This window comes from Podarcis gaigeae (assembly GCF_964106915.1).
Source record: "Podarcis gaigeae genome assembly, chromosome: 2".
Classification (NCBI taxonomy): Eukaryota; Metazoa; Chordata; class Lepidosauria; order Squamata; family Lacertidae; genus Podarcis; species Podarcis gaigeae.
The window spans coordinates 79,730,665-79,755,633 of NC_139679.1; the positions used below are offsets into that span (position 1 = coordinate 79,730,665).

The 24,969-nt window shown below is 42.2% G+C and overlaps 2 protein-coding genes across 10 annotated transcripts in view; one reads left to right on the forward strand and one right to left on the reverse strand.

Annotated features, from left to right (window-relative positions):
- CFAP92 (cilia and flagella associated protein 92 (putative)) overlaps positions 1-1,545 on the forward strand; it is a 47,470-nt gene extending 45,925 nt beyond the window's left edge. For all 7 annotated transcript variants that reach the window (XR_014561241.1, XR_014561242.1, XM_083726901.1 and 4 more), the window contains one exon: positions 1,387-1,545. Coding sequence is in view for 5 of the 7 variants with exons in the window: in XM_083726901.1 (XP_083583027.1) it covers positions 1,387-1,415 (29 nt within the window). In the remaining 2 variants the exon portion in view is untranslated. The remainder of the gene's footprint in view (positions 1-1,386) is intronic.
- ACAD9 (acyl-CoA dehydrogenase family member 9) lies at positions 515-22,608 on the reverse strand. Of its 3 annotated transcripts, XM_083726930.1 has the most exons (19): positions 22,445-22,608; positions 21,334-21,415; positions 20,644-20,737; positions 19,929-20,030; positions 17,980-18,086; positions 16,784-16,884; positions 16,196-16,274; positions 15,637-15,811; positions 14,557-14,630; positions 13,613-13,688; positions 11,479-11,549; positions 11,065-11,184; positions 10,040-10,168; positions 5,648-5,727; positions 4,635-4,761; positions 3,160-3,237; positions 2,437-2,565; positions 1,105-1,177; positions 515-771 (listed from the first exon to the last, which is right to left on the reverse strand). In XM_083726930.1, exons 4-19 carry the CDS (start codon positions 19,948-19,950, stop codon positions 671-673), a joined length of 1,542 nt encoding a protein of 513 aa, XP_083583056.1. In that variant the 5' UTR covers positions 19,951-20,030; positions 20,644-20,737; positions 21,334-21,415; positions 22,445-22,608; the 3' UTR covers positions 515-670. The 3 variants fall into 3 exon arrangements, with proteins under 3 accessions (XP_083583056.1, XP_083583054.1, XP_083583055.1); XM_083726928.1 differs by lacking the exon at positions 21,334-21,415 and having other exon boundaries at positions 22,445-22,603; XM_083726929.1 differs by lacking the exons at positions 515-771; positions 1,105-1,177; positions 2,437-2,565; positions 21,334-21,415 and adding an exon at positions 3,088-3,106 and having other exon boundaries at positions 3,137-3,237; positions 22,445-22,603.
- Positions 22,609-24,969: the final 2,361 nt, after the last annotated feature.

Genomic DNA, 24,969 nt, shown 5'->3' on the forward strand with positions numbered 1-24,969 from the left:
TCTGGTGAGACTGAAGTCAGTTGTTTGACACAAAGCATTACCTTTCAAAGTAATCTAGGGGTGAAAGATTACTCATAATGAGGCAGTGTGAGTTCTTATTTTGCGTTTTCAGTTCCTCCAGAGCTATTTCTATGCTTGGCTTACCACAACAAAATTTACGCTGTAGCGTCGGAGGTCCGATTTGCTGTGCTAAGGTGTCCCTCTGCTTGTGAGAAGCACCCAAATGATGGGTGCAAACTGTTCTTGGGCACTTCAACTGGCTACTCTGGCACAAATGGCAGGGCCCTCTACTGAATCTTTTAAGTCTTAATTGTAAGGAAACTGAAAGCCCTCTGGTTAGGGGTAGAAACCTCGTTTTGCTATTACAGCCTCATTTTCATTTATCTCTAACTGGATAAAGGGCATTATAGCAAGTATTATGCAGTACAGGGTTTCTAAAATGAAATATAAGACTAGAAAGTAGGTTGATTGTGCCTGGATTTTGTCTTGGGATTTTCACATGCATTCAGGTACATAAAATCAAAGAGGTTTTATTTTAGAAAAACAACACATCCGTTGAGGAAAATAATACGGTTTGTTATTAAGTTGCCAGTCGTACATTCTACCCCAAAGTTCACTTGCACCGCAGAGCATCTTGCTCCACAGCAGATCGGCCACCATTTCCCAACTTTCAAAATGTTCTTTCCAGTGGATGGGAACAGATATATGCTCTCTTTTCCAGCACCTGCTTTGCCACTTTTTTAATGCTGTCATCCATGTTTTCAGGAGCATCTAGGAATAATGGAAACGGAAGTAACAATTCCTTTAGCGTCACATCTAAATGAGAGCAACAGACTTTTTAAGATCCAAGACACTAAACACAAGCTGTTGAGCTACTAGCAGCATCTGCCACATTATCACTAATTATAGGAACAAGCAAACCATGGGACTATCGAGGCTTGCCTCGGCATCTAGATTCTTAGCACAAACTGAAGCTGTAGCCTATGAACAAACTGTGGCAGGAGTACTGACTGGGTTTCCTGTGCCTTTGCTAAAGCAAGTTTTTATTTGGTATCAAGGTGTGCAATATAAGATGTTAACATTTGACTCGAGTGCAGCACTTACTTTTTTCTAATTCTGCCAGAGCATAATTATTCTGGAAGCCAGCTTCAGTGCAGAAAATATTTGTAAGCAGCACCTAGGAAGTCAGTTAAATCATTAGCAAATTGGAAAATAGGCCTGTCTTTAAAATAGACCACTGGAATTCAACTCCATGTACTATCGTTTATTTCAGTATTATAAATTCATGGAAATAAAAACCACCCAGCTTCTGTCCTACAAACTTACTCAGCAAAATACTTTAAGTAGAAGTTAATAATCCTTTCTCCTCTCTCTGTTTTTTCACAGTAACGGCTGCCCCAGAGCTGAATGGCTGAAGTTTAATAAAAGGGACTTTTCTACCATTGGCACCAGAATAGCTGGAACCTGATCATGATTGCAGACTTTCTAAAGAACCTCCTTTAACATTTTACAGTTGTAGCATAAACAGCTTTATACTATACAAAACTTGTTCAATATCTGGCTGTTGTGAAATATGTTGCAATACACATGTCCCAGCAGTTTACAGCGTGTACCTAGGTACTTACATTATTGGCAGGGTGGTTCAGACTATAAGGCTAACAACATTCTATCTCATGAGGGCCAGAGTGCAATGGCAGCTTCAACCAGCAGTATACTGCAAGTGAAACCACCTCAGAGCCTGGTGGCAGGAACAGGCGGCTCCAGCCTTGAGATTGGGTGGATGGGTGCTTAAAATCAGACAGGAGTCAAGAGGGGAAATCGGCTGCCCTGAAAGGAAAGGACTGTGGCGCTGGAGAGGCTAGCAAGCGATGCAAAGCAGGGAGGTGGCATTCATCATTCCCCCCTCTCCTAACGGTCTGTGTTGCACCCCCCTCTGTTTCAACATTGCGATGTATCGCCATGTTTGGCTGGTGATACATTGCAAAGTTGAAAAGCAGACATTGCTTAGCCCTAGCACCCAGAACACTTAGAAACAGGGCATGCTAGTAAAACCTGCCTTATCACCCTTTGACACAACACAGTGGATGTACCCAATATCTTTGAAAATGGACATTCATCATGAATACATCTAATGGTTTCTAAAAAGCCAATGGCATCACCATGTATTTACTATGCCCAAATTTTTTTTCCCCCGGAACACAAGAATAGAAATAATCTGGTGAGGGTTTTCCAGGTTCCTTTTGACACAAAATACATTTTCATACATAAGAAACTATACAGTTAGTTCAAATATCCCTTGTCAGAATCCAAAAGTAGCATAATACTTTCAAAAGCAATTCTGTTCCCCCCCCCCCTTCTTGACCAGTCTGCTTAATACTGATTTTAATTCATGATTACAACATTAATTAAAATTGCATAAAACCTCAAGGTACTCACCTCATGATCATGATTGCGCAAACCAATACTGATTGATCGGCTAGCTCTGGAAAGAACTGCTGTCATTGCATAGAGATTGATGAGGATGTCTGCTACCCTTTTGAGAACCATCTGCTCATCCACAATAGTCTAATGCCAAACAAAGAACACACAAATAGTTTAGTGATTTATCCTGAACTGCCTGATCAATCTAAAACATGTTTCAACAGAGGAAGACAGCTGCCCTTAGTTGGCAGCATTCAGACATGTACTAAAACAGTTTTCCAAACTCTTGTGTGTCACGACTTATGCGAATGCTCCCCATGCTCCTCCCGGGTTTGGAAAGGGGTTTAACCTGGTTTGCTAGTAAAACTGAATTACTGTGTCACAAAATGATGCATGTCTAAAAAGTGTGTCACCAACATGAAAAGTTTGGAAAGCTCTGTACTAAATCAAAGCATTTGACTGTGTCTTTTTATTTAGACAGTCTCAGAACCTGCAGAGTGTCTTTCAGGTTGCTGGGGGAAGAAAAGATACTCACAGTGCATTTCATCTGCTTCTACATGATCTTTAAATATTTATCTTCCCTGACAGCTCCTCAGTATACATCTTGAAGACAATTTCTAGGTTAGGAATGAGTTTGGTTTCAAACACTCACTTTGATTAGGCTCTAAGGAAGGAAGGGCAGAGAAGAAAGAAAGAAAACAACTTTGGTTTAATTATCCATTAGAAAGTTCTAGCTACCTTGCCAAATCTTCTCAACAAGCCTTCTACAGCGACACCAAAATAATATATATTTTGTTCAAGTTTCTTGGCGCTTTCCTGCAAAGAAAAAATATATATTTAGGGCTCTACATGTTTAGACTTGTCAATTCTGCACAAACAATTCATTAATCTCTCCCTCTATGTATAAATAATATATGCACACACAGTCTTTTAAATGTGTTGCAACCGTGGAGCCAGCTGGTAGTCCTTGAGGAACTGGGTTTCACTTTGGAGCTCCCAGTTGCCAAGTCCAACAAATGACTTTGTAATTTATCCCAGATTACATTATATACTAGAATTCACACAGTAGATGGGCAGTCAAGTTCAGTCCTAAATATTCAGATTGCACCTGATACAGGTTTAATGAATTAGCGCCATGACTGAACTAATTCAGGGAGACTGAACAAAACAAAAATGCCCACACTGTGCTTTATGGTGATTTTCTAAAAGAGAAAAAAGTAGAATGCACAAACAAAAATAGGCGTTAGATAGGCCAAGAGGCAGTTCTTCATATTATTTAACTGGCACTGAAGATGCATGTACACACACTTGTATGTACAGGTTCAACAACTGGGAGAGTCGGCAAGGCAAGCATTTCACGTGTGCGTTATCAGCTTTAGAATTGCAGCCAGTTCAGCCCTAATTTCTGGAACCCTTGAGCCGTATCCAAGGGAAAGTCCATTTATACAACACTGGATAGTTCCCCTTGTACCTTTTCCCAATCACAGCATTTGAAAGATCCAAATTGTTTTCCATACTAAGTCCCATGCCGTTCCAGATTATAGTGTGCATAATAAGGATTAGTGCATAGTGCGTCAGAAGCAAGTGTGACCGAGGCAACAGGGGCATTGCAAGGTACAGTTTAACAGAGCAACCTAAATGATATTCCACTTGGGTTCTTACAGGGCTTGCTTCAGGTTTTCCTTAAGCCATGAAATCCAAAATGTTTTGTTTTGGTATAGTGAATACTGATACTTTCAAAGTTTAAGCAGTTATTTGGGCTACATGAATAAAACTCAAAAAGGACCGCAGTGTAAAATTTCTCCATGTATAGGTGTAGGTATACAATCCCACACAAATGCAGTATTGTGAGCAATACAGCGCAGCTCACACTAGCATTTCTGAGAGCAGTTGTGTGTGATGAGTCGTAACTCTCTGGTAGTCCACATGTATTTCATGCAGAAGATTCCAGGATCAGCTTTCTGCACATGCATGTGCAGCTGGTAAAGAGTGTTGTGTGAAACCCTAAAGAACCAGTCAACATACTCTGTACTGAGCTCAATGGATCAGTAGTCCGACATCGTACAAGGTTGTTTCCTATGTTTCTACATGGAAAGCATTTGACACGGGACCAGGACCAAGAAGCCTAAAGAAACCCCACTTTTATAATGCAACACAAGCAAATCTTCCAAGCATGGCTGAAAGTGTTAACAGCATCTGCACTGAGTACTTACCTCTAGACTAGGATGCACCACTCCATCTTGACCAACTAATCCTAAGTCTACTGTTCGGCCCACGCTGTCACGGAACTTGTTCACAAACACGTTCAATGCCAGACCTACGTTTCCTTTCTTGATTTCCCTGTGAGATTAGATACATAGGCTGCCTTAGTACTAGGCCATTTATCCAATATCACTTCATTCCCCAATAAGTCAACTTCCCATCCCTCCCAGAGACAGTAGCTGAACTTCTAAATATTTCCTCCCTAAAAATTATGCTTTTTTTCTTTGTAATTTTCTGGTGCTGTGTACTACAGGGAGTGGAAAGAGCTACATTAACAGCTACCAATGATGTGATTAGTGATAGCCATCAAAGTATGACCAATAACCTGAAAGACTGCAGAATAACTAACTTGCCTTGATTTTAAATGTAGCTTGCATCCCCCCCCCCACTGAAATGAATGAAGTTCACAGAGCAGCAGTGATTAATTGACCAGTAGGTACAAACACCAATTCGGAAGTGTTTTTAATAAAGTTTAAGTAGGCATCTTCACCACATAGTAAATGAGAGATGAAAACATACTAAAATAACCTCAGTGTTTTGGTTTTTAAAAGCACAGTTAAGATCTACACAATATACAGTGGTACCTCGGGTTACATGCGCTTCAGGTTACAGACTCCGCTAGCCCAGAAATAGTACCTCGAGTTAAGAACTTTGCTTCAGGATGAGAACAGAAATCGTGCTCCAGTGGTGCGGTGACAGCAGGAGGCCCCATTAGCTAAAGTGGTGCTTCAGGTTAAGAACAGTTTCAGGTTAAGAACAGACCTCTGGAACGAATTAAGTACTTAACCCGAAGTACCACTGTATCAGCATTTTAAAGAAAGAAATGCCTTATTTCTGCTCATGTTGAAACTTTCAAGAAAATTTCATCTTGCTACCCCCTTTCTATGCTGTTCCCCTTTACAACTTTTCAATCTGTATTCAGTAATCATTTATCAAAAATGGCTATTTCCAAAAAAGCACATACTTTATTTTCTCAGTTAAGATCTTGCCGGCATACTGCATGCCTGTCAAAGCAATATACATTCGCAGAACTTCATTTGTTCCCTGAAACAGAAAAAAAAGATTCTTTTAGGCTACTTAAACATGGATTGGCCAGACAGATACCTCTCTTCTTTTTCTACATGCAAGTGTAAGTTTCCTATTAAAGCTTAAGGTGGAGGCATATTTATTTTATCTTCAAGAATGAAAATTCCATTGTCATTATAAAATTCTAGGACTATCTCTATAGTTGCACTGTTCATTCACCTGAAAGCTTTAATAAAGTCATCATCCACCAGCCCCAAAATTTTAAGGACATAGGAGGAACATAGGGCTGGAAAGGTTTGCACCTTGGACACCCAATAAAGGGCTCTACACCAATACCAATGTACACACACAGAGTACTTTCATGTGAAGAAGGTTCCTGACTGAACCAAAATCTCTGCATGCTCTGGTATGTGTGTATGGCCACTTCTCACACACACCAAATGCATGAAGAGCAGAGTGCGTATATGTTGGATACATCAGGAATAGGGCTAGCTTGCACAGCGCTGCAAACTCCTCCCGCAACACACATTCTGTAAGCCTTTGCACCTCGTATGTAGTAACAGAAATAGCCTTAATAGCACCACACCAGGTCCTTGAGGCTTCCTAGCCACACTGACCAGGATTAAGCTGAGGTGGGGAAATACCTTTCAGCTCCTGAACATTAGTTAAATGCCATTTGATGTAATGGCCTTAGTAAAGTTTACAAACTAGTTACAACAAATGTTATCTGCCCAAAACTATTTGGCAAACAAGATGAAAACTGTAGTTTTGAAAAGTTTCAAGAGCAGGCTCCTGTAATGCGTATCATGAATTGCAATTTACATGCAGAAAAGTGAACCTGAAGTGTTACACCGCTCTCTTTGGAGGCTGAAAGAAAAATCCGACATCTGCACAGCTGAAAGCAAAGCACCTACATTTTAGAAGTGCTTGATTTTAAAAGATAAAAAAATGCTGATGGACTAAGACTAGTCGCTGCGCTTTTAAGCAGGTGCTGCTTAGCAATTAAAGCTTTCAGAATGAACAGATGGCTAAACAACAAGCTAATTAAAATCACTGCATACATTGACTGGGGATGCTAAATTAAATGCATGAATGTTGCATACTTCGTTTTAATTATAAACACCATTCTTTATGGATCACTCTTTGGCAGCAAGTGGAGCTTACTGGCATTCGGAACTAGATAAGTGAATGGCAAAAAATGACCTTTTAAAGTGGATCATCAACAAGAGGAGAATCTGCAGGCCCACCTTACTGCTGTAGCAGAGAGTAGAGAATGAGCCAAGGTGCTAGCCGTCTCCCAATCAGAATGTATTATCAACGTACTTTAGAGCATTCTTTCACCTTATTTAATGAAAAATATTTCTTTGTAAACCAGTATAGTCTTATATCTAGGTCCACTACTGGAGGAAGGTTTTGAGTTGGGGGACACATGGTTTTGTCTTGGGCCTGATGCCCTTCAACATTTTTATCAATAACTTTGATAAAGGACTGGAAGGAATCAAATTTGCAGGTGACAAACTGGGAGAAAAACTGAAACACTTTAGAAGACAGGGGTAAAATTCAAAACCACCATGACAGAAAGGATAACTAGGTCAAGACTAACAAAATGAAATTCCGTGGAGTCCCTCAAGGCTTGGTGTTGGGACCTGGGCTTTTCCACTTGTTCATAAATGATCAAGTGTTAGAGTGAGCAGTGAGATGGCCAAGCTTGCTGATGATACTCAACAATTTGGGATGCTTCAAACAAAACAAAACAAAACATTGTGAAGAGCTTCAAAAGATCCTCTCCAAACTGACTGAATAGGTGGTAAAACAGCAAACGCAATTCAATGTAAACAAATGCAAAGTGATGAAAGTCAGGGCAAAAAATTATCAATTTCTTAATCTTAAAACACTCATGGGATCTGAATGAGCAGTCACCGCCCAGAAATGAGACCCTGGGGTCACAGTGGATAGCTCAATCAAGATATTGGCCCAGTGTGTACAGCAGCTGTGAAAAAGGCACCTTCCATTCCATAAAACTGCCGACATCATAATGCCATTATGCAAATCTATGGTGCAATTCTAGTCACCTCACCTAAAAGGGATATTGCTTAGCTGAAAAAGGCAACCAAAATGATACAGGGGATGGAGCAATTTCCCTTTGAGGAAAGTCTCTAGCATATGGGAATTTTTTAGTTCAGATAACAGCTAAGAGGTAACATGATCAAAATTCATAAAATCATTCATGGCATGGAGAAAGTGGTGGATAGATAAACGTTTTTGCCCCACAAGAGGCAGAAAAGCTGGATAATACTGCAGTTGCCATAGCAGCCATGAAAGTTCAGACTAAAAGCCCACCTAGTCCAGGAGCCTGCTCTCAGTGGCCAACCAGATGGCTACAGGAAGCCTCCAAGCAGGATTATTGCATGATCATATAATCGGATTTCCTTTCTGTTGTATGTTCATTATTTCTGGTATGTGTTGACAGTCCCCTTCATAGAGCAGCACCCCAATTCATTTGTACAGTGGTGCCTCGCAAGACGAAATTAATTTGTTCCGCAAGTCTTTTTGTCTTGCGAGTTTTTCGTCTTGTGAAGCACGGTTTCCCATAGGAATGCATTGAAAATCAATCAATGTGTTCCTATGGAAACCGCCTTCAGACCAGGTCCGGGGACAGTCTGTCCCCCGACCTCTTCTGAAGGCCGGCGGGGGGCGAAAGTCTTTGCTTTCCCCCCGCCTGCCTTCCCGGGACTTAAAATGCTGGCGGGCGGCAGCGAAGCCTTCGCTGCCGCCCGCCAGCATTTTAAAAACCCCGGGACAGCGGAGGACTTCTCCGCTGTCCCGGGGCGATTTAAAAGCCCCCGGGAAGGCAGGCAGGGGGGACAAAGACTTTTGCCCCCCGCCCGCCTTCAGAAGAGGTCCAGGACCCCCTGCCTGCCTTCCCGGGGGCTTTTAAATCGCCCCGGGACAGTGGAGAATTCCTCCGCTGTTCCGGGGCGATTTTAAAATGCTCCCGGACGGCTTTTGAAGGCAGGCGGGGGGGGGGAGCAAAGACTTTTGCCCCCCCGCCCGCCTTCAGAAGAGGTCCAGAGGGCTCTCCAAGCTGCGGATAGCAGCCTGCTGCCCCGCACGAGGGGCGCTCTGCTTAAGAGCGCCCCTCGCGCGGGGCAGCAGGCTGCTATCCGCAGCCTAGGCGGGAACTCTTCTGAAGGCTGGCGGGGGAGAAGGGCTTTTCTTCCCACCGCCAGCCTTCAGAACAGCCTTCTGAATGTTGGCGGTGGGGAGGAAAACCTTCCTCCCACCGCAAGTCTTCAAGACAGGTCCGGGAACAGAGGAGAAGCGCTGCGCACCTTCCCCTCTGTTCCCGGACCTGTCCTGAAGGCTTGCGGTGGGAGGAGGGCTTTCCTCCCCACCGCCAACATTCAGAATGCTGTTCTGAAGGCTGGCGGTGGGGAGGAAAAACCCTCCTCCCACCGCAAGCCCCGGGAACAGAGGAGAAGCCCTTCGCGCCTTGTCCTCTGTTCCCGGACCTCCCACCGCAAGCCTTAGGACAGGTCCGGGAACAGAGGAGAAGGCGCGCTGCTCTTCCCCGCTGTCCCCGGAGATTTCCCTATGGGCTTTCGTCTTGCGAAGCAAGCCCATAGGGAAATTTGTCTTGCGAAGCCGCTAAAAATCGGAAAACCCTTTCGTCTTGCGGGTTTTTCGTTTAGCGAGGCATTCGTCTTGCGGGGCACCACTGTACTGCATTATCAGTACAACACTTTTGCACTTTACTATAGGACAAGTTCAACAAATGTATAAAATTTACCCAGTCAAGACTGACATTTCCATTGTAATGGACTACAGTCGTACCTTGGATCCCTTCGTACTCGGACGCTTTGGCTCCCAACCGGTGCAAGCCTAGAAGTGAGTGTTCTTTGGAACCCGAACGTCCGACAGGGCTTCCGATTGGCTGCAGAAGCTTCCTGCAGCCAATCAGAAGCCACGCTTTGGTTTCCGAAAGTTTTGGTAGTCGAACGGACTTCCGGAATGCATTCCATTCGACTTCCAAGGTACAACTGTATTCTATTTACTGCAATCAGTATAAAAAATAATAATGTGCCATTAAACAGATTTTAAAAACAGTTACTTCTAACATTAATGCATATAGAATAGGAATATCCTCCTTTCCACATTTATCTAAAATATATCACTAGGCAGTCCACATATCATAAAGGTAGTGAACTGTGACTATTTGAGGCAATGCTTCAAAGCCACTCAGATGGCCATCAGAATGCCATCTACTTGTACCTAGTTTTATACTAGTGGTTTGAGATTGCATGCAACTTATAGAAGAACTCATATTTACCTCAAAAATCAGAAGTATCCTGCTATCCCGGAGATAGCGTTCATACGGAAAATCTTTCATGTAGCCGAGACCTCCAAGAATTTGTAAAGCTTCACTCACACAAACCCATGCGCCTTCAGAACTAAACACCTGCCAACAAGCATTGAAGTTATTAAATGATGTTATTTTATTTCTAAACTTGGCAATATAAAAAGTCAGTTCACTGGTCGACCTCAATGGCTGTCACACTGTAGCGTGACCAAGAAATGAAGCCGAAGCTGGAGCTATGCAAAAGTGTTAGCGCCAATGTCAAGTTCTCTGGAAGAAACTGTAAATACCGTATACCACCCAGTTTTGAGCTCATAAAAAGGGTAGGGACCTGCAGCAAATATTCAGGGTTCCAGCTAGCAAGCCACGTTTTCTTTCCAGAACACTCAGTTGTATCACCTGCCACAACTGCTTTCTACCACCACCCTGCCCCAACACACACATAATGGTATTTCATGTCAAGAGAGCATACTCAACCCTCAATGATCTTTTTGGGTTTCCCTCAAGTCTGCCTGTACCATCTATGCATGGATGGTTCTGTTTTGCATACATAAGGAGCAGCACTTGGAAGTACCAAGTTTGATATTAGCACATATAATACCTCTCATAAGGGACACTGAAATCAGCCCAGAGACTGAACATATGCACACAGAATTGCCTTCTTGATTGGTGGCTTTCTACTTCCATCAGTGCCTCTCCCCCTGGGACATTTGAAATTCCTCATCTCACACTTTTTCTTCAGTGAGATCTGCCATTCAACGATATGCCATTCAAGAGTGATTTAATATAATTTGTATTGAACTGCCATGCAATTAACTAGATCAGGCTCACAATGAAGATGGAGAAAGGTTGCATATGAACATCCACCTGGCTTTCACAATCTGAGGATCTCAGTAACCTATTTTTCTTTGAACATTAATAAATGCTTATATCCCACCCTTCCTCCCAAAGGAGCCCCAATACCCATAGCTTTAACTCAGTATTCCAGTAAAGCTTACTTTCACGATGGCTGCTTCAACTGAGCAGTCTGGGACCCCTGGCCTGTCCATCATTCCTGCAGTGAGGTAGGCCATGCTTTCCATCACATATGCTTTCCGGGCCATCAGGGCAAATTTTTCCTGAAAGAAAGGGCAACAAAGACATGCTTTTCATACTTACATATCACAGAGAAAGGGTAAGTACAAATATGCAACAGTGCAATCAAGAAGGTTAATCACCATTTAGTCCCATTAAGTTTAATACATTTGGCAACTGGCACATTATTCTTTCTAAATTCATGACTCACCAAGTGCACAGGCTACATCATTTAAAATTGGCACTCCAGAAGGTGGAAAGCTTTCCATTCAGTTTTTTTTTAAAAAATATCAAACTTTCCCCATGAATTCCTCAAACCCTTAATGTATTTCAGTTACCTGAATTAATCCGAATTCACTCAGCTTCTTATTAAACTGTTTCCTTGTACAAGCATACTCTGCTGTCATTTCTTTTAAAAAAAAGTGAGAGGAAGAGGCAGTTAATCAGGCGGCAAAATATTACGACTGCTTCTGAAAAATGTAACAGTTGCTGAAATATTTATCTTCAGAATGGGACAAGGCCCTTTACTATTATTTTAATTATTAAAATGGACAACTCCTACTACATCAGATAACGATAACAGCCATTCCATCTACCCTGGGCGGTGTTACACCATCATCGAGATATTTTGTAATCCTGTACTTGGTGTAGCAGCTCTTACTACCAGGCCAAAACATTTCCTTGGGTCGAGTAAAACACCATCAGCTCTGAAGGTGCAGTCAGTTTTGTCTTGTGCTACACTGTACACCAAATAAAGCAGACAGATTCAGCAGATTAAGTGGAGTTAGCATTTCTAATGCACTTCTAAGGGAAAGTAGGAATATTCAGAAGTAGGAAGTGTCATAGATTGGCTGGGTGCAGGAGTGGTGGGAGGCACCAGCTGGGGAACCCCATGGGAAGAAGGCTCAGAGCCAGGGGACTGGTGGGGGGACAACAATGAGTGGTCAGAGGGAGCAGACTGGGAGAAGGAGTGTTGGAAGCTGAAGATGTGTAGTGAGCAGGAAGAGGCTGTGGCAGAGAGAAGTCCAGAATCAGAGGTAGGACCAGAGGCTGGCCAAGAAGCAGAGTTGAGATAGGCTGCCGAAGAAGCCAGGGGGTCTCCCCATCTTGCTGCGACCAGCTCTCCCCCCCCCAATCTTCCAGAACCCACAGAGGTATGAAGAGGGCGAAGCAAAGACAGACAAAGCGAAGAAGTCTCAGCTTGCTTAGGAAAGACCTGGAGGAGGAGGAGGAGACTTAGGGAGCTGTGGGAAGGCGGGGATCTTCAGTCCTTGCAACTGCCTCACTGGGGCAAGATCTACCCGGAAGAGTTTCTGTGCTAACTAGGCCTGAATTAACTTCACTGACACTGAAGTTATTCCTGACCTGTTCCCCGACTCCTGCCTTGGCAGGAAGGGAGTATAATATATTCCTAAGTATTCACCTATGGCAGTAAAGATCAATCAGATACAGATTCTATGGCAAGGGAATATGTGCTATACATATACTGGTCTTTGCCACCACAAGCACTACAAAATTCAAAGGAGAGATGTGTTTTTGTAACATACAGTGGTACACACCAGGAAGCAGCCGCCAATTCATTTCCCTTGGTATATGCCTATCACATGATTACAAATTTTAATCCGTTTCATATTTTAGCGTTCACTTAGGGAAACATCAACATATACAGAGCATAGTTGCTTGTAAATTGTAAATCAGATTGTAAATCTGACTGGTACTTACTCCCCATAGATAACATTTAGGAACAGTGAACCTGACAGTCAATCACAGCCCTCTATCCCTGTACTGCCAACCCAATCAATCAGGTTTTCTGCAAGCATTGTCCAAGGCAGCTCCACCTGGGGAGATGTGCTAGAGCTGGCTTGGGCACAGCAATAACAAAAGGAGGAAAAGGGAGCCTTCTTAGGCTGCTAGTTGTTGCAGGGTGGGGGAGAGGAGCAGAAAGTCCTAGGGTGGAAATGGCCTTCCTTCTACCCTAATTCTTTTTTTTTTACTCGACTGCATTTTATTTATAACAGGGTCCTTTCATGAATAAAAAGCAGGCAAGTCAAACTTTCTGCAGGCTAGTAAGGCCTGGAACATTGTAACAAAGGTGACATAACCAAGCATAAATTTGCATGCTTTCATTTATTGCTTTTTTAGCAGCATACATAAGCTTTCCCCTCACAACACTGACTTTATCTTCAGCAACCCAGTGAGGTCAAGGGGGTCCCTAATGAGTTTCATGGCTGTGGGGAGATTTGAACTTGGGGCTGCACTAAAATCAGCATGTAGTATCTACTACAAAAAGGAAAATACTGTGGATCAACAGGCTTTCATTGTATCTCAAGTCAACATTATAGAAACGATTTAGTAACTGAACCTAATGTTTATAAAAATGAAATGGCTGGCACAGAATCTAAGTATCTTCTTCAGGAGTAGAACTAATTCAGAAATTGACCCTGCCCAGCAACGCAGCAAGTGTAGTCTTACCAATCAGTTTCTTCAGCATTCCAGCAGCTCCGCTGCCCATGCTAAATCTTCCGCTGTTGAGAATATTCATAGCAACCTACAGTGAAGATAAGTAACCCTTGTTCAGGGAAACTATAATTAAAATGTCTTTCCTCCACAAACGAAGTTTACCTTTACTCGAGACCCTGCCCACATCAATTCTGGCCTTTTAGCTGGATGTCTGCCCCTGCTATATAGAGCATATCATGGTATCTTAGAAGGACACCTCCCTGTGCAATCACTGCCCTAACCTTGGAGCATCTCCCTTTGTTTGATATTGACTTAGTACAGGTAAAACATGAGAAATGCTGAAATGCAAAGCTAATTTAGTCCTGATTCTTCCAAAAGAGGCTTAGGCTCTGGCAAGCCTGTGCCACAAAGCTGAAATAAGCTCCTGGAAAGGTCTCTCTTCGTAGCTTTACAGCTTCAACCTGATGCATGGATAAACACCATTCCTTATTAACAGTCCATGGCAAACTGAATAAACAAACCCTCTTGTAAAACTAACATGGGGCATTCAAGGACACTGTGGGGTTTTATGGATCTGTAAACTTTACCTACAATAAATAACCCTAATAACTGTACATTAGAATTTCTCCAAAAACAATGGAGAGTAAAGAGCTGTTGAATTATAGCCTGACAACACCTCCAACTGGCTTCAGTTCCTTGATCCACTGGTGTTCCAGCAGAAATTAATTAGGTCAGAAGTCAATACCAGTACTGTGAATTATTATTTATTGCTTCGGTTACATTTCCCCCTTTTTGTGATAACTCTGTACTCCTACCTGTTGTTATTATTGCTGATATTTTCTCTCTCTTTTTATAACCAATTCATTTGTAACTGAAAATCAATAAAATACATCTTTAAAAAATGATACAGAAGATGAATTTTATGGCAGGGAAAATAGTAATTCCCTGCATCTTACCTTAAATCCCCCTCCAACTTCTCCAATGACATTCTCTATAGGAATTTTTGTATTTTCAAAATGGACTTCACACGCTGAAAGACAGAGCATTAAACTACTATTGCACTATTTTAGAAGTCTAGGGTTTCCTCCCCTCTAGCCAATTCCATGGCCAACTGTTCTAGAACAATCATTTAGCATGTCAAGACATTTTGCCTCTTTGTTGTTATCAGTGATGTTGGTTTTCTGAAAAATTCTGAATGGGAAAATTTCTTGAGGGGAGAATCCTATTCTAATTATACTACAGTGGTGCCTCGCAAGACGAAAAGAATCCGTTCCGCGAGTCTCTTCGTCTTGTGGTTTTTTCGTCTTGCGAAGCAAGCCCATTAGCGGCTTAGCGCTATTAGCGGCTTAGCGGGCTTAGCGGATCAGCTGTTAAGCGGCTTAGCGGATCAGCTGATAAGCGGCTTAGCGGTTGGGGGAAAGGGGGGGGAGGAAAAAACCCCCGCAGGAACTCGCAAGACATTTTTGTCTTGCAAAGCAAGCCCATAGGAAATTTGTTTTGCGAAGCACCTCCAAAACGGAAAACCCTTTCGTCTAGCGAGTTTTTTGTCTTGCGGGGCACCACTGTACAGGAAAATTTGCAAAGGAAAATTATCAGTTTGCATCAGAAAAAAATTCTGCTGCACACCACCAGCTGTAACACATGTTTACACACCCTATGTAAAGGTAATCTAAGTCACCCATCCTGTGGATGTCTCCTGATTTCATTTTTCAGCTCAAGACTGCCCTAGGCATCTGTCCCTGATTTCCAAATGCCTCTTGGGGTCTGGTGCTACTGCCCACATGGAGGAGTCTGTCCATTTGAGGATTTCTAATTTCTTGGAACCCATGTCATCTTTGATATACAGAGTGGCATCAACATAAGATCCACACCCACAAATACTTAATGATCAGTAAACATACATTTTATCTGGTCAACAACTAAAATGTAGCTTATCCCAGAAAGAAAATGCAAGTGACACAAAAATCTGGATTCCTCTTGATCCAAGAGGAATATGAATCCTACATCCTTCCAAACCAACATTTACTAGTTCTTACTGTTAGATCCTCGAATGCCTAGTTTATCCTCTGGCTTTCCATGAGTGACTCCACCGAAAGCTCTTTCTACAATGAAGGCAGTGATTTTGTCTTTTACTGCACCATCTTTGTCAACGATCTCAGTCCTTGCAAACACAGTAAAGATATCTGCAATACCACCATTTGATATCCATATCTGCAATTGAAAAAAGAAATGAGTATTGTTTGCTCTGCTTTGAATGAAATGATACTGATTTCATAAAATATAATCGGCTGACACAGCCACCCTTTTCTTGACAAATATTACTGTCCATTTTAAGATATATCCTTTGATTTTGGATCTGTCCACTTGGGAATTGTCAGCTAAGGTTCAACACAGAGTTGGAAACAAAAAGACTTCAGGTTAACTTAAGGTTCAAGGCGATCCAATTTTTATCACAACTAGGCCAGTTTTCATTGCTTATGAATCTTGTTCAGCTTTCACTTTGCACACAAGTAAATAAGGCAGGGAAACCAAGAAGATAGTTGGCAAAGCCGATACACAGAAAACATAAAAGCAGTAATTTCTTTGGATAAATACCTTTGAACCATTTAATATGAAACTTTTCCCATCTTCACTCAAAGTAGCTCTGCTCTGGATGGATGCAGCATCACTACCACTGAAATATAAACAGATGAAATAGGAATTTAGTAGGTGCACTGAGCAAGACTCTATAGTCCTTACACCTGAAAGATTCCTGTCATTCTGACTTCCTAAACACAGTTAAATTGCCTCTGGAAACAACAGCTGCACAGGGCAACAGTTGGGTATCATTTGATGCTCCACGAATGTAATTAAGTTAAGAAAGCTGGTATATGACAGTACAAAGCGAAAACAGATCTTGTTTCAAGTAACACTTAGCATTTATATACTGCTTCAGACCTTTCACAACTTCACACACACTTTTTTTGCTGTAATCCTTACAAGAATCCTGTAAAGCAAGTCAGTGTTAATCCCATAATGAAGATCATGAGCCAAGAATGGCTTGACAGCCATCATGTAAATTCATGGCAGAAGGAGAGAGAAATTCTAAACCAGAGTTTTGCCAATTCCTATTTCAATTTCTCAGTGGCTTCACGGCACCATCTCTTAAAGTATTTTCATTTTTTAAAAAGGCAAAAATACTACCTTCCAGGTTCAGTCAGACAAAATGCTGCAATGTGCTCCCCAGAAGCCAGTTTAGGTAGATACTTTTTCTTCTGTTCTTCAGTGCCTGCAATTAGGATTCCCTGTCATAAGAAGAAAAAGAGCTTGGATTTGATATCCCACTTTATCACTACCCAAAGGAGTCTCAAAGCGGCTAACATTCTCCTTTCCCTTCCTCCCCCACAACAAGCACTCTGTGAGGTGAGTGGGGCTGAGAGACTTGTAGAAGTGTGACTGGCCCAAGGTCACCCAGCAGCTGCATGTGGAGGAGCGGAGGCGCAAACCCGGTTCACCAGATTACGAGTCAACTGCTCTTAACCACTACACCACACTGGCTCTCACACTGGCTCTCCACACACACACACACACACACACACACACACACACTGCTAATTAATTCTTGAAACCAAGCCATTTATTTGTTTAAAACAGGGGTGTATGAACTTTTTGGCCCTGAAGGCCACATCTGGTGGTGGGCTGCACACTATCCCTCCTTGCCCCACTAGAGACAGAAGTAGGGAGGTGCACAATGAGATCTTTGCAATCCCATCACACATTTCCCCATTGATTGGTGCTGGAAAATCAGACTCCCCCTCAGCTTTTTGGTGGGCTGCTGCAAATGCAACTTATATGGGGAGGAAGATACATGAGGAGGACTAGCCACCAGAATTGTTAGCATGGGACTAGTTTTGGTAAGAGGGGGATGGGCCATCCATGGCTGGCCACAAAGAAGGTCATAGATGTTTTAGACCACTATTTAGCCAGACTTATTTATCACAACCAAATTCACACTAACAGAAACTTGAATTTCCCAAATAGCTAGAACAGTTAATCCATTTTTCAGAGATCTCATCTTAAATGTATTCCAACAGAACAAAGCCTATCTATTTGCTTTTGTTGTAGTTCCACAACTTTCAACTCCAGCATATATTTACACAAACTCCTCTGAATGGTTCTAAAATTGAACTAACAATCCTGTTCTTTATTACTCATCCTTCACAAATGTTTTGCTTTAAAGGTATCTTAGACATAAATCTTATTTTGTACTTCTTCATCGTCTCCCTGCTGTGACAGGAGAGACATTATTTGTACATGCTGGGGGGAAATGCCCAATTAGCAATGAAATGTCAAAACTGCAGTGCCTTAGGATCAAAATCCAATAATAAAGGCAATGTTACCTTCAGTCCTATAGCTTGGTGAGCTGCCAAGGTTACTGCAATAGCTCCATCCTGAGAAGTAATTTCTCCTAAACGAGCATACATTGTATTCGAAAGACCAAGGCCACCTATAGAAAAATATTATTAGTCAAACCAAACAGTATTTTACTTAAACACTTTTCTTGTAAGAAATAGTCCATCTAGATCAGTACTGTCCTCACTGACTGGCAGTAACCCTCCAGGGTTTCAGGCAGGCGTTTCTACTGGAGATGCTGGAGAATGAACCTAGAATCTTCTGCATGCAAAGCACCTGCTCTACCACTGAACTACAGCCCTTTCTCCAAAGCTCCCGGAAATTCTTGATATCTATTATTTTAAGTATTAGAATTCTAGGGGGAAAGATTTGGGGGAAAGCTCTGGGAAGGGCTGGTTGGAAAAGGCAACTTTCCTATATAAAAAGCACTTTTCTGGCATGAGTTTGTGGTGTTAAGCTGTGTGCCAGACTTCCCTAATCCCTGGACCCAGCAACTGTTAAAAGCAATTCAAGGCTTCTAATTTCAGGAAGTAGCCAAACAAGGTTCCTGGTGATGTCATGAGGGATTAAGGGCCTTTGTGCAAGATGGCAAATGGGTGGAGCTCCCTCCTCAAAAACAACAACAACCCAGGGCTGAGAACGGAGTGAGCAGTGATGTGAATCAAGGTGGCAAGGAGAGAGAGAGAGAGAGAGAGAGAGAGAGAGAGAGAGAGAGAGATGTTGGATCTCTGCTTGAATCTAAGGCTGTGGCTATGGGAGAAACAAGACCCCTTTGGGGTGTTAATGCTGTGAACCCCTCCATTGCAGGCTCAGGTTGTATATCTGTGTAAAGAAACCATATATCATAAAAACACTACAGTCTCCGCTGTGACTCATTTCCAAAAGGAAACATGGACCCCTGGAATCTCACACCGCTCGGCGATTGGGGTGACATGCAACAATATCAAACTTGTTGCCAACATGGGCTACCAGTCAGCATCAGGGTAGCCTTCAGCAACTGATGATTGTTCATAAAAGCACAACACTGAAATAGCAAGGTGTACACAGCTTTAACTTACACTGCCAGGTGTACACAGGTATAACAGCTTTGGCTGCTTTGAACTAGAAAACTGGGTGTTTATAAATATAAAGGAAAAGTCAAGGGACTGATCCCTGGTTAGAGTTTCCTATAGCATTTATTTAGAAAATGTACTGAATCACATTTCTTGCAAAGGTCACAACAGAGAAACACCATGGTCAGCTTTTGTCAAAATGTTGCTCTGTTGTGTTTTGTTAAAGTACTTATAAGACTCACTCTCATTCTATAGCAGCAGTATAGACCAACTGTATATATGACTATGCATTTCATGAATCTTCTGAGGGGACGCCAGCCCCACATCCTGCAATCAGCTGCTTAAGTTATCAGCTCATAAGACTAGGCTGATGATATCAGCCACTGCTTCATTATGCAAGAAGGAAGAGCAAATAGAAGAGCCTATGATGATTAACTAACCAGAGGCAAAAAACAACACTGTTTTCTTCAAATGAAAATACTTTATTTCACAGTAATAGCATTCAGAGATTTGCAACATATAGGATTCATGATTTGTTTTGAAAAACTAAATCTTAAAAAAACAAGGTTGGTAATGCAATACCTTTGCTACAACATGCTTATACTATATGTCTGAGTGTGCAAGGAAATCATGCCATCACAGAACTTAGTTAGGGTTGGCTTTATTATGAATTCTATAATGCTTCAACAAGGAAGAGAAAAGATACCAGGAGGTTCAGCCATCCAGGGACTGCCCTGCTTTAAAGTGCAGAGGATGAGTGTGTGTCTTATAACGTATCAAGTCCAGTAACACTAATAAAGCAAGCAGAAGAAAAACTTCAAGGGTTCTCTCATATTAAAAGAACAAGGAGCAAAGTCTCAATTTTCTGTACATTTTTTTCTCACCATATTCCTCCGGAATCTGCATGCCAAAGAGCCCCAGGTTCTTCAGTTCATTAAGCGTTTCTTGTGGAATTTTAGCATCTTGGTCAATTTTCTTAGAATCCACTGAAATACAGTGAAATGCAGTAATTTTATATAATGGATTACAGAAAGTTCAGGTGTGGCCAGCTCATTTAGTGAAAGCTTATTTATGGAGTTAGATCAGTGTGAATACCAACAACCATAAATGAGATGTTTAAGGCATACTGTCTATTATTTTTTTCTTGCAAAAACTTAAGCTTTTCACAGGTCAGTTTTTTCTGCTCTTCCACTGAGAGAGAGGGGCTAGCTACCTATCCAACAACAAAGTTGAGAGATCACTTTTGCCAGACCACCCAATTTGAGCAGGTTTTTCAAATTATTTTCACAACCAGCTGTATCACATCAAGATAATGTGGTGCATAATCTCCCTCCATTACAGCCAGAGAATTCTCAACAACATAGCAGTGGACAAGAAAATATTTTAAAATAAGATACTTGGTAGCTGTTTAAATCAGTAGTACAATATCTCTGTTTCAAAATACATGCTGATTTCCTCGTATGTCGAAAGTATATATGGGTAAGCAACACTATGTATTTCTCAGTGTTTTTTTGTTAGCACTATAAGAAAAACCTCACAGAAGGTTTGTTATGAAAAACCCAAACAGATAAAGACTTAATGAAGCGGGGAGGAGTTTACCGTCTTCATTGAAGAATTTTTCTACCGGCCCCACAAACTGGTTGATTTCTTCCAATTCTTCATTGCTTATCTCAGGAAATGGAAAAACGTCTTCCTAGAATAACATATTTTGACAGGATTTTTCTTTTTATATTAAAACAACTTAAAAAGAGAGAAGCCTCAAAAACTGGACTTAACATTGCTCCTTATGGGGACAGATGGCAGTTAACTTTTGCAGACATTACACATACATTTTAATTAGGAGAATGGTCCCTTATGGGCCTTTATGTCAACACTTCAGAAGTGCATTTGAGTTTTCTTCAGTTTCTCCTTCTGTGATGCTCAACCCCCAGAACTTTTGACAGGTCAATGAACACCAGCACTCAAACGCAATTTTGGAATTCGCCTCCACAGCATCTTAAAAAGTGGTTGTGTGCATTATCCCCTCCTCACAAGTTTCCATATGAACTGTTCTTGTGTCTTCCAAATTTGGGGAATTTGAAGTGTTTGGGAGTTCTGTGCAGACAGCTGCGAAGGCAGAGGAAATCCTGCCTCCCTTTTCCCCATGCTGGAACAAGGACCTTAGCTGTAGTATGGACACTTTTTTGGAATCCAGAAAGACCTGTTTTCTTCCCAGCTGGAAAACTGCTGAACAAGGTGAAGACAACACTCTAATGGTATCACAATTCTCCATTAAGCTTTTAAACATACCTTTACTGCAATGCTAAACAGGTTTGTTTTGAAAGTCCACAGAGTCAATGGATATTGCTTAAAGGTATGTTCAGGATGACAGCTGTGGTTGCCAAAAATATAGAAACCATAAACACTGCTAAGAAAAAGGCACTCTGAATTTGCTCTTTACATCCAGAAAAAATATCCAAATCATTACTTAGCATTGATATGGCAGAATATGTTCTATACATTTTTGATTTGCAGTGTAATGTATTCACTTTCAGTTATGAGGCTCCAAGATATAGTAGTAATTATGGCTAACTAATTATATGAAATGTATCTTCCAAATCCCAAGGATGCTCTAGGAGCGCTGAGATTTTTATTTAGCTTCACGTAGTTGGGTTTGCTGGCTGAAGTGAAAATGGATTTGATAAGAAGTTCTTTAGACTGATCCCACCAACTGTGGTTTCCAGAAGTTTTTCTCCCCACTTCAGGCAGCTCCAAAAAGAAGCTGCTGGTTCCATACACTAGCTGCCTAAAACCTCAAAAAGAGTATTGTCTCACATGATAAAATACTGTAGTCCAATTAAAGGGGAGTGGGAGAGAAATACTTATCCACAACTTTAAGAAGCTGTCACGCGGATTGGGTGCTACAAATCATATGGGTGGAAAATGCATTTTCTGTTCAGACATATATATCTTAACAGAGCATAACCTACCCCAAACCTTCCCACCAAGCATACACAAAAAAACCCCAGCTCTCCTTTCAAACATGAGGACGCTGTCAATGATCGCTTACAGCCCCGCTTAAGAATAATCAGGTTTATTGGGGGTGGGGGAAGCATCAACAAATGGAGAAAGCGCAAAGCCTTAATGGAAAGGGAACTTCCCGTCAAACTTTCCCAAGTAGCAAGTTTTCGTACTGAAATACATGCCGTGCTGAAGTCCAGGCTGCGATTTCCAGAGGGTGCAGTGCGTGTGGGGCGTTGGGGAAAGTGTGCATTTTCCAAGAGATTCATGGAAAAGCAGCAGCAGCAGCTCTTAGCAGCCTCAGAGAGGGCGGCAGGGGTGGAAAGATGCCAGGCGCCCACTGGATTTTGGGGAGAGGGTGCCTGGGGGCGCTGCGGGCTGCGGCAGCTACGAGACTCACCTTTCGCAGCGTCCCCAGGAAAAGCTCTTTGGCGAATGCAGGCCGAGGGAGGCCGGTACGGAGCTGCCGGACCCCGGCGGGGAAAGCGGCGCGAGCCGCACGGAAAAGGACGCCCAGCCCGCTCATGTCTCTCCGCGGCCACTGCCTCGTCGCGCGCCGATGACGCAATTGCCAGAGCAACCGGCTCGTTTCTCACGCGGCCCCGCCCCGCCGCCCAACTTTTTTTTTGTCGCGTAGTTTCTCCATAGACTTTGTAGACTCATACGCAGGGCACACCTTGCGGGTTAACTTCTTCTTCTTCTTCTTCTTTTTTTTTGCTCCGTTGAAAGAAGAAATGGAAACATCGAAAAAGCCCATAGCCCACAGGAAAAGGTGGGCAAATCCAGGATTTTAAGGGTAGTCCATCGCAAACAAAAGACAGGAGCGCCACTTCTTACTATGCTATATGGTGTGGGAAATGTTTGCTACTTTTTTAGTAATAAGCAACCAATCAAGACTTAATCAGTTGTTGTTGGCCAAACTAAAGTATACGACTCTCAATAATTTAATATTTTTCCACAAGAGATAAAAGAAAATGCAAGAGTTATTTTCTGGTCTTCCAGTGCAGAGTACAGAAGTACAAGAATGTAAAAGTATTAATGTAAATTCCCATTGCCCCCCCCCTCCGTATTCCATGTGTGCATGTTCAAAAAAAGGTGTGAAATAGGTTCATATGTTGGATTTTGAATAGTTGTGATGGAGCCAGAGCCGTAGCTAGGTAATTTTACACTCCTGGCAGAACCGTCCAGATTGCACCCCCTAGGGAATGTGGCACAGAAAAAAACAGAAAAACAGGGTCTCCACATATCATATAAAAACCCTCTATTTAAAACCTTTTCTTATGAGGCAATAATTGATATTTTTATTTATGGAAATATTTTTAGCAGATTTTGCGCCCCCTCCTTGCCTGCACCCCTGGCGGGGGCTTTCCTCACCACCCCCTAGCTATGGCCCTGGATAGAGTGCATTCTTCTCTATTATTTTTAAAGTTGTTCCAGAGAGCCATGAGTTGCTGGTGGTGTGTGTTATGTCTTCCAACCTATTGACTAAGTTTTGATTCACCTTTTTCACAGCTGTTGCACACTGGGTTGACATATTCATGTAGCTATTCATGACCTCTCATTCCTGGTCACACTCCCTGCTAGTCTAGTCCCCATGAACATACAATATATGTGAAATTAATATATTTTGCCCCAATAAGCATCACTTCACCCTTGTTTACAGTGAATGGGCATTTGCCATTTTGCTACCCATTAATTAATCGTTTCAAGAGGTCCTTTCAGAGTTCTTCACAATCTCAGGGGCCCCATACTAATCCCGCAGCTCTCCATTCTGAGAACTGTCCCATTTATTCCTACTCTCTGCCCCCCCCCCCGGTACATGGCTCTCAGAGTGATCCATTCACAGTGGGACCAGGCGTTTTAAACAGGGATGTGTTATCGCCCCAACTCTATTATCTTCATTGCCATGATCCGACACACTGCCGAAGGGAAACTCTCCACCGGGGTAGAAATCATATATCAAAGAGATGGAAAGCTTCTTAATCTGCGTAGGCTGAAAGCAAAGAGTAAGGTTACCGTAACTTCCATCATAGAGCTTCAGTATGCTGATGACAACATAGTGTGTGCACACTCAGAGGACGACCTCCAAACCATCCCAAATATCTTTGCAGAAGCTTACAGAAAGCTTGGCCTATCGCTCAATATCCAAAAAACCAAAGTGCTGCACCAACAAGCACAAAACAACCTCTCTGCAGCACCACAAACCCAACTTAATGGTGTAATGTTTGAAAACGTTGATCACTTTTCCTACCTGGGCAGTTATCTTTCCCCAAATCTCCTTTGAACTTTTGAATATATGTCTCTTCACCCTTTCACACACATTCAGGTCTTCTATGATTTATGAAACTACTTCTTTATTTTATCTAATAGGCTGAAATGTTTAAAAATATATGATCAGATAAAAAGGAGAATGAGAACTACCAAGATAAATTAAGAATGAGCCAGACCTAATCCACAGTAATTGTATTTTGCTGCAAGAATCTATGTGTTGATGACAAAATGTGAGAGATGTAAGAAGGGCCTGTATAAGAAATGGAAGAAAGGAGAAATGATAAAGGAAGAGTATACATGAGTAGCCAACAGTTGCAAGGAGAAGGTAAGGCAGGCCAAAGCTAAGAATGAATTCAAGCCTGCAAAAGAGGTTAAAAATAATAAATAAGGTTTCCTTGGCTATGTTTGAAGCAAGAGGAGGAACAAGCAAGTAGTAGGTCCCCAGCATGGAAAAATGCTCCAGGGTGACAGACTGGCGCTGTGGGCTCCATTCACCCTGCGTGCCCCACCATGGAAACACTCCTTGCAAAGCAACTTGGAGAGGGCACATGAGGAGGATGCAACATCCACAAACATCCACAAACCCTTTGATCCCAGCCCTGCCTTTGCGAGGCTGGGGTGCTTCTCATGCCGCCCACCCTGAGCAACTTTGCG

Coding starts and splice junctions, on each gene's coding strand:
- ACAD9 (XM_083726928.1), bottom strand. CDS start 22,570: ATGAGCGGGCTGGGCGTCCTTTTCCGTGCGGCTCGCGCCGCTTTCCCC. Junction 16,275..16,783: donor TGTCTGACTGAACCTGGAAG/GTAGTATTTTTG, acceptor TTTATATTTCAG/TGGTAGTGATGCTGCATCCA. Junction 1,178..2,436: donor TGCGCAATCATGATCATGAG/GTGAGTACCTTG, acceptor CTGACTTCCTAG/GTGCTGCTTACAAATATTTT.